This window comes from Aotus nancymaae, unplaced genomic scaffold (assembly GCF_030222135.1).
Source record: "Aotus nancymaae isolate 86718 unplaced genomic scaffold, 86718_ANA_hifiasm-v0.15.2.pri h1tg000051l, whole genome shotgun sequence".
Taxonomy (NCBI): Eukaryota; Metazoa; Chordata; class Mammalia; order Primates; family Aotidae; genus Aotus; species Aotus nancymaae.
This window is the reverse complement of record NW_026988465.1, coordinates 10,191,289-10,208,697: the sequence shown is the minus strand read 5'-3', so window position 1 is coordinate 10,208,697 and position 17,409 is coordinate 10,191,289. Positions and strand designations below refer to the sequence as shown.

Here is a 17,409-nt window from a genome sequence, read left to right as displayed (position 1 = left end):
TGAACTACAGAAGATGCAACATCTTCATCATGGATGAGGAAGGGCAGCCGGTCTAGAATTCCGGCTCAGAGCAGATGCATCTTAATGGAAGAAGAATTAGTCAATTCCGTTTCCCTGGTTTACTCTTCCTGTCTCCTGCAGACGAATTCATTAGTGTATTTAATGAGGGCCCTTTGCCTTCCTCTTTAGTGTTGCCCATGGAAATAGTGGATGATCATGGCTCCTTATTATGAAATGTGGAGAGCATTATTTGATTAAGAGCAGAACCCTTTTTGCCCCCAGAAAACAGCTTCTACGTAAGGGACTGGACGCTCACCCACCACGAAGTGTCTGGTGTTCTTCCCTCCCATTGGGTAGCGTGCCCTTCTCTTCCTGCCTTTGCAGCAGCTCCAGGTGGGACCCACACTGTACAAGTGCCTCGTTCCTGACTTCTAGTTCCCTTCCAGGAAGTCATAAATATTCGCTGACTGTCAGATATTTTTGGGAGGTTCCCCAGAGTGGGGAAGGGGGAGACTCAGCTTCACCAAGGACCAAGTTGTGCGAGAGGGAGGAGCTGGGAGCTGGGGCTCTTTCCTTACAACTAAGTTGAATGTTTTAAACTGTGTTGAATGTCAGTTATCTTTCCCAGTCTGTGATCCTTGGTGTTGGAAGACTGCAATTACTCAAGACAGGCAAATGGGGTAACTGGATCAATGCTGAGAAAGTGTGAACTCAAGAAGGTAGAGGGAAAGCCACGACGCATCGGCATAGCAGGGAGGTTAAGGGCTTTGCCTTTGAGTCAGGCAGACCTGGAAACTTGCCGTCTGTGTGACTTTGCCCACATTTGGGGACTTGGGTTTCCTTATCGGTGGCCAAGGTGTCGTAAGGGTTAAGGAAATGGTACATGAAGATGGCCTAACACAGTGCCTAGGGTATGGTAAGTGTTTACTGTGTGGGATCTGCTAGTGGAGCTATTGGTAGGAATCAAGTGACCAGCCAGCCAGAGTTAGAAATCAGGGGTGCCACATGCCAGGTGCTAGAGGAGACAGCTATTTGTTCATACTTTTTTTTTGTATGCTCCTCGTTGAGTTCCACGGTTGCCTATGTGAGATCTCTCTTGGATTCCTTTCAGGGAAGCTTAGTTGCTCAGTGCCTGAAGGCCCTTGTTAAACCCTGGTTGTCCCTGAGGTGGTCGCCACGAGACATGGCCACATCAACAGCATCTCTCGCAGGACTCCCGGACCGCACCAACCAGAAGGGTCTGCTCGGGGAGCCCTGAGCAGGGTGACGTAGCAGGGGACGTGAGGTGAGGCTGGCAGAAGTGAGCAGAGGCCACACTGTCACCGTGGATGCCAGATTGCAGAGTGGGGCTTGATGGGTAAGACAGTGGGGGCCACTGCAGGCACCTAATGGGAGGGTGGGGTGAGCCCATCTGAGGTTGGAGCGATGACTCTGGCAGCAGGACTGGATGGCTGAGGCCACAGGCAAGGAGACCATGGCTGCCGTCATCCAGATGGGGTGAGAACCTTTTTCAAAAATTAGTATACCTGTATTTTGTTTTTATATTTTAATAGCTTTTGGGGTACAAGTGGCTTTTTTTTTTGGAGACAGAGTTTTGCTCTTGTTGCCCAGGCTGGAGTGCAGTGGTGCGACCTCAGCTCACTGCAACCTCCGCCTCCTAGGTTCAAGTGATTCTCTTGCCTCACCCTCCCAAGTAGCTGGGATTACAGGCGCCCGCCACCACGTCTGGCTAATTTTTTTGTATTTTTAGTAGAGATGGGGTTTCACCATGTTGGCCAGGCTGGTCTCAAACTCCTGACCTCAGGTGAGCCACCTGCCTCAGCCTCCCAAAGTGTTGGGATTATAGGCATGAGCCACTGTGCCCGGCCCCATAAGTGCCTTTTTTGTTAGATGGATACATTACATAGCAGTGAATTCTGAGATTTTAGTGCTCCCATTCCCGAGTACTGTACACTGTACCTAATGTGTTTTTTTAATCTGTCCCCTCCCCACCCTCCCCATTAGTCCCCAAAATCCATTATATCATTTTTACACCTTTGCGTCTTCATAGCTTAGCTCCCAATTATGAGTGAACATACGATGCTTGCTTTTCCACTCCTGTGTTGCTTCACTTAGAATAATGGCCTCCAGCTCCATCCAAGTTGCAGAATATTCTGTGATACCCTGCTGCTTTGTGACATTAGAAAACCTGGGTCAGGGGCTCAGGACAGATCTGAGCTACAGCCATAGACAAGGAGTTATCTGAAGATCGCTTAGGACCTGTGGAGAGTGAGCCAGGGAGCGTTTCCTGCATCAAACTTGTCCTTTGGATTAACAGGTTAAGTAGCCACATCAATGGAACACCCTCAAACCTGTGTTGCTGTTGGGGACAACACACTGTGTCATAGGCATCACTCGTCAAGACCCAAGAGCCCTCCAGGGTGTTTTGCCCAAAGGCAGGGGGAGGCAGAAGGATGTCAGATAACCTGATTGATGGCAGCTTCAGGATGAGGCCCCATGAAGGCACTGGGAAGGCAGGTTCAAGGGGACATCCAGCTCTCTAGGAGGGCAATGCTTGGTGGGGAGGGATCGCAGGGAGGGATGGCAGATTTGTGGTGACCTGAAGGAGAGGAATCTAAACTGTTCAGGACTTACTTTAAAGCTCTTTCCTGACAACTGAGTTGAATGTTTTAAAAATTCCAGTATTCCCAAATCATGGACAGCTGATACTCCAAAGGACATTAGGAACATCCTTCAATGTCTCCGTTTCCAGAAGAGGAAATTGAGGCCCAGATAAACAGATGCAATAGACACACCAGGCTGCCCCTTCCTGCAGAGACTGTGTAGCCACAACCTTTGTTTCCTTGGGAAAGGGCTCCCTCCATAAATGATTATGGCCAGTTTCCTTCTCCCTTGCCAGGCAGTCTGCTAGGAGCTTTATCGAAACTTTTTCTTTCTAGTTGTTTCAATGCCCTAAAACTTACAATCAAGTTCTCGGATTAATTTATCAAAAGTCAGAGAGCTCTAGAAGGGAGGCAAGGACAGAATGAAGGAGAAACTGTTGGATTTTTGAAATATGAAAACCTGTTTGTAAATTACTTGCCCCTTCTGTCATAGCCACCGCTGCTCCAGGGGCCCTCTGCTGCACAGGTGAGAGCTCTGGGCACAGACACTCCGATGCAAATGCTGCCAGACCTGAGCATCCAGTGGGCTTCACTGCTGCTTCCCAGCAAAGAAATGAGCATTTCATGGGGGCGCTCAGAGAGCTCAGCAAAGGAGAGGTGGCTCCCTTTGGGGATTCTTCTCCCAGCCCTTGCGACTCAGAAGTGGGATTCCTGGACCGGCAGCATCAGCAGGTACTGAGAGCTTGTTAGAAATGCAGACTCCTACACCCCATCCAGACCTACTGAGTCAGCACCTGCATGTTAACAAGACCCCCAGGGAATTCCTAGACAAGGTGCAGTTTGAGCAGCATGGCGCGAGGTTGCCCTTTCCCACAACAGCCTTTTTCTTTTTTTTAATTTAGGTTCTGGGGTACATGTGCAGGTCATGCAGGTTTGTTGCATAGGTGCATACATAACCAGGTGGTTTGCTGCCTCTATTCCCCCTTTGACTATATCCGGCATTTCTCCCCAAGTTATCCCTCCCCTAGTCCCCGCCCAATTACCCCCAGTGTGTGATGCTCCTTTCTCTGAGTCCACGTGTTCTCACTGTTCAACACCTGCCTATGAGTGAGAACACGTGGTGTTTGGTTTTCTGTTCTTGTGTCAATTTGCTGAGAATGGTGGTGTTCAGATTCATCCAAGTCACTATAAAGAACACAAACTCATTGTTTTTTATGGCTGCATAGTATTCCATGATGTATATGTACCACATTTTCTTTGTCCGGTCTCTCATTGATGGGCATTTGGGTTGGTTCCAGGTCTTTGCTATTGTGCACAGGGCTGCAATGAACATACGTGTGCATGTGTCTTTATAGCAGAATGATTTATAGTTCTTTGGGTATCTACCCAGTAATGGGATTGCTGGGTCAAATGGAATTTCTCTTTTTAGATCCTTGAGAAATCACCATACTGTCTTCCAGAATGGTTGAACTAATTTACACTCCCACCAACTATGTAAGTGTTCCTTTTTCTCCACAGCCTCTCCAGCATCTATCTCCAGATTTTTTTAATGATCGCCATTCTACCTGGTGTGAGATGGTATCTCGATGTGGTTTTGATTTGCATTTCTCTAATGACCAGTGACAATGAGCATTTTTTCATGTTTGTTGGCCTCATGTATGTCTTCTTTTGAAAAGTGTCCATATCCTTCGCCCACTTTTGAATGGGGTTTTTTTCTTGTATATCTGTTTCAGTTCTCTGTAGATTCTGGATATTAGCCCTTTGTCAGATGAGTAGACTGCAAAAATTTTTTCCCATTCTATTGGTTGCTGGTTCGCTCTAATGATGGTTTCTTTCACTGTACAGAGCTCTGGAGTTTAATTGGGTCCCATCTGTCTATATTGGCTTTTGTTGCCATTGCTTTTGGTGTTTTAGTCATGAAGTCCTTGCCTATGCCTACGTCCTGGATGGTTCTGCCTGTTTTCTTCTAGTGTTTTTATGTTGTTAGGTTTTATGTTTAATCCATCTGGAGTTAATTTTGGTGTAAGGTGATAGGAAAGGGTCCAGTTTCTGATTTCTGCACATTGCTAGCCAGTTTTCCCAACACCATTTATTAAATATGGAGTTCTTTCCCCATTGCTTTTGTCAGGTTTGTCAAAGATCAGATGGTTGTAGATGTGTGGTGTTGCTTCTAGGGGCCTCTGTTCTGTTCCATTGGTCTGTGTCTCTGCTTTGGTACCAGTACCATGCTGTTTTGATTACTGTAGCCTTGTAGGATGGTTTGAAGTCCAGCTGTGTGATGCCTCTGGCTTCGTTCTTTTTGCTTAGGATTGTCTTGGTTATGTGGGCTCTCTTGGGATTCCATATGAAGTTTAAAGTGTTTTTTTTTCCAGTTTTGTGAAGGTCATTGGTAGCTTGATGGGGATAGCATTGAATCTATAAATTACTTAGGGCAGTATGGCCATTTTCACAATATTCATTCTTTGTAACCATGAGCATGGAATGTTTTTCCATCTGTTTGGGTCCTCTCTTATTTCCTTGAGCAGTGGTTTGTAGTTCTCTTTGAAGAGGTCCTTTACATTCTTTGTTAGTTGTATTCCTAGGTATTTTATTCTCTTTGTAGCAATTGTGAATGGCAGTTCGTTCTTGATTTGGCTCTCTTTAAGTCTGTTATTGGTGTATAGGAATGCTTGTGATTTCTGCACATTGATTTTGTATCCTGAGACTTTGCTGAAGTTGTTTATCAGTTTGAGAAGATTTTCGGCTGAGATGATGTGGTCTTCTAAATATACAATCATGTCATCTGCAAATAGAGACAGTTTGACTTCCTCCTTTCCTAATTGAATACCCTTTAATATTTTTTTTTCTTACCTGATTGTTCTGGCTAGAACTTCCAATACTATATTGAATAGGAGTGGTTGAGAGAGGGCATCCTTGTCTAGTGCCTGATTTCAAAGGGCATTCTTCCAGCTTTTGCCTGTTCAGTATGATATTGGCTGTAGGTTTGTCATAAATAGCTTTTATTCTTTTATCATATGTTCTGTCAGTACCTAGTTTATTGAGAGTTTTTAGGATGAAGGGCTGTTGAATTTTGTCAAAGGCCTTCTCTGCATCTATTGAGATAATCATGTGGTTTTTGTCTTTGGTTTCGTTCATGTGATGGATTACATTTATAGACTTGCGTATGTTGAAGCAGCCTTGCATCCCTGGGATGAAGCCCACTTGATCGTGATGAATGAATAAGCTTTTTGATGTGCTGTTGCAATCAGTTTGCCAGTATTTTATTGAAGACTTTTGCATCAGTGTTCATCATGGATATTGGCCTGAAGTTTTCTTAGTTGGGTCTCTGCCTCGTTTTGGTAGCAGGATGATGTTGGTCTCATAAAATGAATTAGGGAGGATTCCCTCTTTTTATATTGTTTGATATAGTTTCAGAAGGAATGGAACCAGTTCCTCTTTGTACGTCTGGTAGAATTCAGCTGTGAGCCCATCTGGACCTGGACTATTTTTTAACCAGAACCACTTTTCTGCACTGCTGGACCAAGGATATGCTACCCAGCAACCTCACCTACCTGAAATGCAGCCTCTCTGCTTCTGCTGAAAGCCTTCAAAGTGACAAGTTAGTAACTGGAATGTTATGCAATGAAGTTCTTTGCTTTATAGATCAAATACTCAGGCTTCTCAAGAACGGAGATGGAGGTCGGGCACTGGGGCTCATACTTGTAATCTCAGCACTTTGGGAGGTCGAGGTGGGTGGATCGCCTGAGGTCAGGAGTTTGAGACCAGCCTGGCCAGCATAGTGAAATCCCATTTGTACTAAAAATACAAAACAAACAAACAAAAAATAGCCAGGTATGATGGTGTACACCTGTAGTCCCAACTACTTGGGAGGCTGAGGCAGGAGAATCTCTTGAACCCAGGAGGCAGTAGAGGTGGTAGTGAGTGGGGATACCACTGCACCCCAGCCTGGGTGACAAGAGTGAGACTCTGTCTGTCTCAAAAAAAAAAAAAAAAAAAACGGTGATAGAATAGAGATAAGCACTCAACAAAGTCGCCTGGGGCTTTTGCTTAGGGGCAGTGACAGTACAAAAGGCCCCCCAAGGCATTGCTGCTGTAAGGCTATCTGATCCCTGATACTACAGAGATGACCCTGAGTGATTTCACAACAAGTTAAATTTATGTTCATTAATCCCAGATCGTTCAAAGGACAGTTGACATTTTAGATATTCTTATAAAAAGGTTGAGAAAAAAAGTACACAAAAGTCTTCTAGAAAGTTTAATACCCCAGACATGCGGTTGCCCTGTGTGTCCACTCACTCTTACTATAGATTTTGCAGACGAGCCGACCTTGCCCATTCCCCCGTCAAAGCATTGGTGGTGGTTTCTGCTGCTGATTGATAAAACACACAGAGTCAAGGGTTTTTGTGGTTTTTTTTTTTTTAAGACTTTTTTTGGTTTGTTTTTAAAGAAACTGCATACATCATCAGAGACAAACAATAATTTAAATACCATGCAGTTTCTGTATGTACAAAACCTAGGCCACAGAGATCCAGTTTAATTTGTATTCTCTATTTACATCATTTTCCTCATACAGTCGTCATCTGTTAAATTAGAACCTGGGAGATCAGGGGATTGACAGTCACCACACTCACTCCTATACAAAGACAAACTATGTACAGACACCCAGGAAGCAACTGGAAAATGCAACGGGTCTGGGGATTAACAGACAAAAAGGGAGAAAAAGTCATTTAAGGTGACCTTTGCCCACCGGCTGTGCACAGGGAAAGCCTGAAATTCCATTCATCAAAGCAACACACCACGATTTTCATTCAGCAAATAAAAGTAAATACATGTTCAGAAGCGGGAGAAAAACTCAGAGCTTTTCATCACATTTACCGTCACGTTGTTTGGTTTCTCTAATCTGACGGAAAGGCTAAAGTTTTAGAAGTTCTACAGGGCTTTGAGGGCCTTTGGAGATGAATATATCAGCCATTTAAAAAAAGCTAGTAGGCTGATGGTGGTCTCTTCAGTCATTGATTGGGGGGCAGGGTCACGCAATGTCTAATCCACGTGAAAAAAAAATGCTCAACTGGAAATTTATACATACAGAATAAACTTTGACTTGCCAACTGCAGCTTTTTCAAAAAAAGATGCATTTGAAGTCATCTAGCGCACCTTTTAATTTTTTCCCTTAATGTCAAATTGTCCTCTTGGAGAGTAACACAAATTGCTGCAGTTGTCATGACATTGTAGAAAATGAAATTTGAATAGGTCTCTAGAAAGACCTTAAGGTTTTAAATAAGGAAGGAGATAGCAGAGGGCCCATCCTGCAGGCCACAGAGGTTGCTGAGCCTGTGTAAGAGCCACTTACAATGGGCTTGAAATAGCCCATCCTGAAGGCGCAGGACCTGTTGATGGCAGGGAAGGTGCACCCCTCAGTCTGAGCAAGTGACTTGTGGAAAACAGGCCCTGCAGGAAGAGCAGTGGAAACTGTGTTCAATTTCTTCCATGCACAAAGTGGACTGCAACATGAGGGCACTTTGGGCGGAAACCCTGGGCTGCTTGCTGGCTGGCCACAGGGAGAGCCACTTGGGCCTTATATCCCCAGGGAATCTGAAGGGACAAGAACCAAGGCCAGCAGAGAAGCCATGGGCTGGGCCTGTCATGGGAGGAGTCCAGTCAATGGAATGAGTTTCCTTAGGACTCGCTCCTGGCCAGGGAGGACTGTCATGCTGAGGAGCCCAACTGCAGTTAGAGGAATTTCAGACTCAAAGCGTGGCTGGCAGGCACCTCCACCTGGAACACGTGCCTACCTGCCCGCCGTAGAGAAATTCAACGAAAGAGCCCTACATCTTTCGTCATACCATTTGCACATTCAAATGTCAGTAAGTCTTTCGGGAAGACTGTGTTTACAGTCACAATAAAATCCCGATCACATTTTCCCTGAACAATACCTCTCCCCATGGCAGGAACTATTCAGATTCAACAGTAAAAAAAAAAGAAAAAAGAAAAATAAGAGATCTAGTGATGGCATCCTCCTTGGGTCAGGCAGAGGCGTGCTGGCTCCAGGTGGCAAGGCAAAGCCGCAGCTGGAGGCCCTGCCCAAAGAGCTGTCTGGAACTCTTCCAGCAGCTGTCCGGCTCCTGGGTTAGTGCCTACATGGGAGCCGTTCATGCCTGCAAAAAATGCAATGGCCTCATTGACGGGTGTGCATCCTAAGAGTAACCTGCTCCCACAGGGTTTGTGGTGGGAAGACTGGTTAACTTTTTGGAAAGGCCAAGCTGGCATCTTTCTAATTCCTGGACATGTGTGGTGGAGAGCGTGCCACCACCTAGAAAGACTGGGGTAACTATGGAGTCACCCCAGAAGGCAAGAGAGCTCTGTGACTCAGGTCCTGCGAGCTCTGTTAGGAAGAAAAATGAAAGCTGCAGTGGGCCTCATTAGGATGCTTGTTAGGGTCTAGGAGGGTCCTGGCCTCATTGCACACCCAACCCTGGATGTCCCAGTCAGAGAGACACCTGCAGTCATGCTTGCTAGCATCATGAGGAGAGGGAGGAGCTCTCTGGACCAACTGGAGCAGAAAAGAGCACTGTGGGCAGGTGTGGCTGATGTCAGCCTGATTCTGGCACATGCCCAACTCTGGGGCTCCTTCACAGAAACTCTTCAGGGTCCTCCCCCAACCAAAAAAAAAAAAAAAGGCCATGGAGTGGTTCTGGACTACCAGTCCCTTGGTGGCTGGAAAGCCAGTCCTACAGGAATGGTTTCTGGCCTGCATGCACTGGTCCTATACACAGAAGCTATGAACTCCCAAGCCACATACTCACCAGCTCTGAGGCACACAAAGAAAATAAATGTCAGCCAAGCAGTTTCTGATCCCACAGGGTTCAACAGGGTCCTCCCACTCAGACTTATAAACAGCACAGGAGTACCTTTAGCAATGGCTGTGTGTGTGCGTGGATCACTCATGACATTGGACTCTCTGAACACAGATGGGTTGATTATTTGAACTGAGCAGATGACAACTTTCCCCATCTAAACCAGAGCTTCCTGAAAGGCAGCTCAGCTCAGGCAGTGGGGCAGGATAGATGCTCAGTGCCAGCCTTCATTGCCAGGAGGCAGCCAGGCTCCCCCAGAAATGGGCCCTTCCCTTTCGTTCACTGTGTGGGTGGTGGCTGGAGGGAAAAGCCAGGGGCAACTGAGAAGTGCTCCCTCCCTCTTGGCATCACCTCCAAAGGGCCCCCAAGCCAGATGTCATGTCTGGAGCCAGTACATTTGGCCAAGTGTAGAAGTCCAACCAGATCATTAGCTTTGCACAGTACCCCCCGCCATAAAACAAACCCACCCAAAATCAGCTTTCTTTGGACTCAGGTGAGAGACACTTGTGAGGAAGAGGTTTGCTGGAGACTTCATGAAGGCAGTGCCTGCTGGGCCTGGTTGGAGAGGACAAGGACTGTTCCACCTGCCAGAAAGTCTTCAGTCAGGGCTCTGCCAATGCCCTTGGCACTGCCTGGGGTTGGGATGCATTTTGGTGTCAGAAGTGGGACCAGCAGCTCAGACCCCCGAGCCATCACTTTCACGTTTTCACACATAAAATCCTGATTGTGTTTCCTTGATTTTTCTTCTTCTTTTTAAAAAAAGGCAGTTCAGAAGATTTACATCGTAATGGGGAAGTGAATAAATACCAGCACTTACGGTTCTTATAAATTTATGTTTTGAAGACAGCATAGCACTCAAGAGGAATTTGACTGTTAAGGTCGGTGAAACCTAAGGAAACAAATAATTAAATCAAGACCAAGGGGCTGCCAAAGGTGTGGGATTCAACAGTCTGATCTCCATCCTCAGGGAGGTTCTTGACTGAGAGGGAGGTGCGAGCTTCCCACCATCATCCCACAGGAGTGCCACTGAACATGCACCTGGTTTTGAAATAGCTTCATCTGGGGCAGCCCTGGTGGCCTCCAGCCCCTGCCATCAGCCTGGATCCAGCAGCAAGGTGCAGAACCCAATCCGTGTCTCTGAGTCTCTAGACTAAATACTCGCTACATCTTATTTTTCTAAATGTTCCCCTCAAAAGAAAGTCAGAATTAAGTCAATGGCTCTGTTGCTAACTAGCCATGTGACCTTATATAAGCCTCTTAATCACTCTGTGCCTCAGCTTCCCCAAATATTATCATCATTCTGGACTGTCAGGGAGAATGTCAGGGAATAAGAGAAGCGGTCCACTTCGGAAGTCCCACGTGGACTTCGCGCTTTGTTCAGGTTTCTGCTGCCTGTTTGCAAATTGGCAACAATCTTTTCTCCTTGACCTAAGTTTTCATGAAAACCCACCTTGGGGTCGTTAGTAGTCTGGTGCCTATCAGACCTTTAGTTTAAATGAGTGAAACTCAGACTTTGGAGAAAGCTGCTTTTAGCTTGGGCCATCTGTGTTCCTCTTCCTCGTTTCAGTAACCTCAAGTGGAACCGCATGCCTACCTTCCTATTATCTTCCCTCTCACTCGTGACCCGCAAGTGGGAGAGCTTCAGTTAGAGATAAATATTACAATTTGAGGGGAAAAAAAGGAAAAAGAAAACCCTCAGTACTAACCTTGTTAAGTGTCTACTCAATTCATGAACTTCCATTTCAGTGCTTTTGAATTCATTGAGCTCCTTTCGGATGGCAGCCTGGAATCAAGAGAGGCCCATCAGTGTGCATGGGAGAGAGACAGAAAGGAACGCCCCTTTCATTTCATTCCTAACAGCATAATTTTCTTCTTGCACAAAGACAAACAAGTTTAAGATGAATTCCTTAATGGGAGGAAGAAAAATCACCTGAGATGTCCTTTAGAACAAAGATTCCCCTCCTTCCCTAAATCTAAATTAGAAATGATGACAGACTATTGCCCAAGTGTATTTTTCTTCCTCTTTTCACAGAGCTGTGGCATTGAGGGATCAACGGTGGTGTACACCTACCCCACACTCCTGGGGGCCCAAGAACACAGTAAATGTCAACTTCTTATCTTCTCTAAATAAACAAAGCTCAGCTCAGGCACAGTGATGCCTCGAGGTGGAGACTTCCAGAAGGTGTGGATCAAATTCTCCAACCAAATTAGGGGGACAGGTGATGCCCAGCTCCCTACTAACCCTTTGCTTTTGCTCTTTTGCAACTTCTCTGACTCTTCAGTGATGTATTTCACCATGGGAGATATGTTTTCAATAACCTTGCATGTTCAGAGATGATCCCGAATCACCCCATCCTTACAATACTGTCCAGGGTGGCAGAGCCTGGAATCAGTCAGCAAAGAGAGGTCACAAGGGAGCAGGGGAGGAGGAGAGGCTGACAGAGAAGGCAGCTAAGCCTGCAGGCAACCTCACTTCTTCCTCGGGGGTGGAAATTGCAAACACGTGCCTTCTTGCATAGCTCTGTCTATGGCTGGTACTTGCTTTGATGGGAATATCAAGGCCTCAGGAATTTGAGGATAGAAAAGTCTTCATGTAGGATCAGAATGGCCTTCCCCAGGAAAAGAAGGCTCACATAGGTTTAAGTGCCTGGGTAGCTGCTTTGGGTGCTGGGGCGACGGGGGCAGGGGGAGCACCCCATCCTTTCTGTCTTCTGTTCCCAACAGCCATTGAGAAACTGGATATGTTTTCAGCCCGAGAGCTACTCAGAATTCTACGACAGTGCAAGTAGAGACGCCTGTGGTTTCCTTGCACACTTGCTAATACCCTTATCCTTGCAAGCATACCGTAGTGAGAGAGTGGTCAGGAGAGGACAAACAGGACAAGAGTGAAAGCCCCTCCCTCTGTTCATGTTTAGATGGGCGCAGTGCAACCATCTTGCAGGGAAGATGTGAATGCTGTGTTTACAGAGGAGAGCATGATCTTCCACACAGCATGTCTATGGGTTGACCCACCCGAGATCGTCTCTGGGAGAAGTCTATTGCTTCTGGCCACTTCATTCCCACCCAGTCCCATCAGAGTGCAGCAACGTGCCTGCATACATGTTTCTTACAATTCCTAGACCAAGGGTTGGTGATAACGCAGCCAGCCTGGGCTGTAGATGACTTGCTGCTGTATGATATAAGAAAACCCCTGGTCCCTGAAATGGACAGAGTGAAGGCCGGACTGTTGAGCAGAAGGCCCCAACGCACTCCATCGTTTCTATCATCACCTACACATTGGGCAGAATCATTATTCCAGACTACATTTTTTTTATTTTTTGAGACAGAGTTTCACTCTTGTCGCCCAGGCTGGAGTGCAATGGTGTGATCTTGGATCACTGCAACCTCGACCTCCAGGTTCAAGTGATTCCACTGCCTCAGCCTCCCAAGTAACTGGGATTACAGGCCTGCACCACCACGCCTGGTTAATTTTGTATTTTTAGTAGAGAAGGGGTTTCACTATGTTGGTCAGGCTGATCTCTAAGTCCTGACCTCAAGTGATCCACCCACCTCGGCCTCCCAAAGTGCTGAGATTATAGGTGTGAGCCACTGCGCCTGGCCCAGGCTACATTTTTAAAAAGGCCCTTAACCCTCCAGTTCCTCATGGCGACCAGAGTAGAATCAAGAGGATTACCAAACAGAGCTTCATTTGGATACCTCATCTAATAGACAGAGAAAATGATTTCTCATTGGCATGACTGCTTTTCTTAAATAACAAACTCAACCTCAGATTATTCTTTTTGTTTTCTAAATCGGCAGTTTAAGGCAGTGAGATATGTTTTGTGACATCTTTTTTTTTTTGAGATTGACTCTCACACTGTCACCCAGGCTGGAGTGCAGTGGCAAGATCTTGGCTCACTGTAACCTCCATCTCCTGGGTTCAAACGATTCTCCTGCCTTAGCGTCCTGAATACCTCAGATTACAGGTGCCTGCCACCATGCCTAGCTTTTTTTTTTTTTTTAGTAGAGATGGGGTTTCACCATGTTGGTCAGGCTATTCTCGAACTCCTGACCTCATGATCAGCCTGCCTCGGCCTCCCAAACTGCTGGGATTACAGGCGTGTGCCACCGTGCCCAGCCTGTGACGTCTTTTTGATTTGTGCACTATTGCTCTCCTGAGGTTATGCGGCCACTTTGTCTTTTGGTTTGGTGAATCCCCTGTTGGGTGCTGGTGGCACTGTCCCCTATACAGAAGGCCTGTGATGAGCCTGAAGCCTCGTGCCTTCACCTGTGTATGCCTCTCCAGTGCTATTCTCTTTCTCGGGCACGTCCTCCTAGGCTGCTGCTGCTCCTCTTGTAAAGTGGGCACAGTATTATGTAGCTTGTGTCTTCTCCAATTCAGTGGCCTCTCCATAGATTATCTGTGGCCCCTGGGGAAAGGTATTGGGGTCCCAGCACTCCATTACAGGGATGGCGGCTGAGGCCTGGCTGCGGGTCTCCCTGTAGGATCCCCAGTGGTGAGCCCAGCAAGACACCCAGCAGACGGCCCTGCCTCCCACTCTCCAGTGCTCCCCTCAGCTTACTTTGTCAGCAGCGGTGAGGCGGGTCCACGGCTTATCTGCCCTGCGGTCATAGTCCTGAGCGTCAGCCACCTCCACATAGTCACTGAAGCGGATGAGGATCTTCCTTTCCCGAAGCTCTTCCACCGTGGGCCTTTGACTGAGCTGCAGGGAGGGAGAGAGATGGACCCAGTCAGCCAGAGGGGTCGACCATGGCACTTGGTCTTGTCTGTGAACTTGCAGGTGTGGAAAATAAGGCAAGGCAATGGATGGGACACACAGTGAGTGAGGGGTAGGGGCGGGTGGTAGGTGGGGGGGGGAGCCAAGTCTCCTGCTTCTTGGAACTAGGACCTTTCTAGATCCTAAGAGAGAGCTTTGTTATCCCTTACATACCCTCTAGGCCAAGCTCTAATTTTTTTTAAAACTTTAAAAATTATGTAAATTTTCAGTAGAAGGAAGGAGGCTAATATAATGAATTTGGTGTATTATCACCAACTTCAACAATTGTCAACTCTATGGATTTCTTTGAAACAAGTCGCAGGCATCATGTTATTTTATCTGGGTATATTTCAGTATAGAATATCTAAAGATTAGGACTTTAAAGCATATTCACAGTACTGTTTATACACCTATAAAAACTGATAATAAACATCTCTGTCTTCGTAACATTGCTGAGTCCCAGTCTTTACCATAAGCTTGTCTTTCTGTTTGGCTGTGGGCGCCTGTTGTGGATTTTTTCTTATCTATCCTACTCCCACCAGGTGACAGGGACATTCTACAATGATTCTGTCTTATTTTGGATTTGTGAGTCCCCATCTGTGTGTCAAGATGGGTTTTCTGCAAGATGGGTTTGCACTTGTGTTTTAGATACAAAAAAGTGTACGTGCAAATGGTATGCAAACTCTGGGGTATGCAGGGATGGGAATCTGCCGGCTGAAGAGGTCAGCTCAAACATGACAGCCCTCTGCGAGAAGTTCAAGGGGAAGGTCAGTCAACAAAGGTGGAGCTGAGTAAGTACAGAAAAAGGCACATTTATGGACCAGCCCTTTGGACGGTCCATGATGAAGGGCTGCAGGAATGAGGGATGAAACGAGTAAAAGCAAAATGGATGTGTTTTGCCAATGCCCGATATTATCCATGAACACCCTTCCAACACTTCAGTAATATAAGGCTGACATTTCTATGATCTCTTCCTGTCACCAGGTGTATCTCTCCTGGAGCAACACAGTTGCTCTCTTTAGGATGCTGCCAATTGATGTTCCACCAACGTTATTTAAAAGCCATTTTCCCTCTGAGCCCTAGACTATGTGTAGTTTTATTACTAGAAGGTACGATCTGATAGAATCTTGCAACTCAGGCCCACAAAACAAACACAGTGGAGTCCAAACCACCCTGGCAGTTCCGACTCTGCATCAGGCAGCTGCCAGACACCCTTGGCTGATGTGAGAATGTTCCAAACTTGCTCCCATGCTGGCAGACCACAATTGGAAGATGGCTGGCAGATACCAATTAGAGTGGCAGGTACTGTCACACCCTGGACAGGGCCAAAGCAGGCCTGCAGCTCCCTCTCGGCCAAGGGCAGGAAGCTCTGGGGATCAGGGTTTCAGCAGGCTCTGGCTACCCCTTGCCTAAACTGCATGTAGCCCTCCCTTGGCTTTCTCGGGCAGGACAACATTCTGGCACCAGTGCAGGCCTGTTGCGGGAACCCACAGGCTTCCCAGGCTGCTATGGCTGTGGTCACCGTAAACAAAAATAGCGGTCATCCTGACTCCAAAATGTGTTCTCTGCAATGCGAGTGCAGGGAGAGTTTATGCTATAATTAAAATACCTAAAAACATGCAACATATGCCATATTTACTCTGGAGAAACAGACTCCTACTCAGCATCCCGTCTGTGCTCCTCAGGACTTGTCGAGTTTACCCTAAGAGGCTGGACAAAGTATTATTTTCTTTTTTTTTTAGATGGAGTCTCACTCTGTTGCCCAGGCTGGAGTTCAGTGGTACAATGATCTTGGCTTACTGCAACTTCCACCTCTTGGGTTCAAGTAATTCTCCTGCCTCAGCCTCCTGAGTAGCTGGGATTACAGGTGTGCGCCACCTTGCCCGGCTAAATTTTGTATTTTTAGTAGAGGTGGAGTTTCGCCATATTGCCCAGGCTGGTCTTGAACTCCTGATCTCAAGTGATCCACCATTCCTGGCCTCCCAAAGTGCTGGGATTACAGGCGTGAGCCACCGTGCCCAGTCCAAGGTGTTATTTTCTAAGTGCCCCATGATGTAAGAAAAGTTGTTAAGCCCTGACTTTCAAATTTCTCTTCCTGGAAATTGTGACCTGGATTTTACTAATATCTTATCTACGGCAGAGTCTAGATGACCTGCAAAGTAAGCATAAACACTGCAGGTCAGTGATTGTTTCTTGTGTCTGAACATTGTGGGGCCTTAGGTACCGCCTTTCCAATTGAAGACCTAACTGCACCCAAGTGCTCGGAGGGAATGAGTGAGGATGCAGCTGGCTGCTCCTCTGTGTGCGTGGGCTAATGCCGCTGACCACAAAGGGCTCAGAAGATGCACCTTTGGCCTGGTGCTGGCTGTAGCCCTTGGGGCATCTGGCACCTGAGGCCCTTCCCTGAATGCTGCAAAAATAGTCTTTGCAGCCAAAGTCAGGTTTTCTGGGAATAATGGGCTGGTAGAAGGAGCAGGGGACAGTGAGTGGTAGCATTTGTATTGTGTATTGCAGCAATAATATGTGCAACCAATAAAAAAAAAAAAGGAAAAAAAAAAGAGTAACTTCATTAAGACCCAAATTCTATTTTCTTTACTCTGTCACCTATGCTGGAGTGCAGTGACATGATCGCAGCTCACTCTAACCTCCACCTCCCTGGTTCAAGTGATTCTGTCTCAGCCTCCCGAGTAGCTGGGACTACAGGCGTGCACCACCACGCCTAGCTAATTTTTGTGTTTTTTAGTAGAGACGGGTTTTCACCATATTGGAGAGGCTGGTCTCAAACTCCTGACCTTATGATTTGCCTGCCTCGGCCTCCCAAAGTGGTGGGATTACAGGAGACAGCCACTGTGCCTGGCCCCAAATTCTACAACTTAAACCCAAATGTATTTTTTTCCTTTCCTCCTCCCTCCCAGGCATGTATACATCCGTTCATCCACTTAGCTAGGTAGCATCTTTTTTTTCTTTTTGAAGGGGAAGGCAGGCAGGTATGTTGTTTTTTGTTTGTTTTTCTTTTGTTTTTGAGACAAAGTCTTACTCTGTTGTCTAGGCTGGAGTGCAGTGGTGCAAACTTGGCTCACTGCAACCTCTGCCTCCCAGGATCAAGTGATTCTCCTGCCTCAGCTTCCCGAGTAGCTGGGATTATAGGCATCCACCACCACACCTAGCTAATTTTTTATAGAGGTGGCGTTTAAG

The 17,409-nt window shown here is 46.7% G+C and overlaps 1 protein-coding gene across 15 annotated transcripts in view; it reads right to left on the bottom strand.

The window, feature by feature from the left end:
• Nucleotides 1-6,836: 6,836 nt before the first annotated feature.
• Nucleotides 6,837-17,409, bottom strand: part of PHACTR1 (phosphatase and actin regulator 1) — a 588,779-nt gene continuing 578,206 nt past the window's right edge. For 4 of the 15 annotated variants that reach the window (XM_012476554.3, XM_012476555.3, XM_064362990.1 and 1 more), the window contains 3 exons: nucleotides 14,020-14,160; nucleotides 11,164-11,240; nucleotides 6,839-10,346 (listed from right to left, as the gene is read on the bottom strand). In XM_012476554.3, coding sequence (XP_012331977.1) covers nucleotides 10,331-10,346; nucleotides 11,164-11,240; nucleotides 14,020-14,160 — 234 coding nt within the window. In that variant the 3' untranslated portion in view covers nucleotides 6,839-10,330. Of the gene's footprint in view, nucleotides 10,347-11,163; nucleotides 11,241-14,019; nucleotides 14,161-17,409 lie in introns of all 15 variants that reach the window. The other 11 variants (XM_012476561.3, XM_012476562.3, XM_012476560.2 and 8 more) reach the window with 4 other exon arrangements.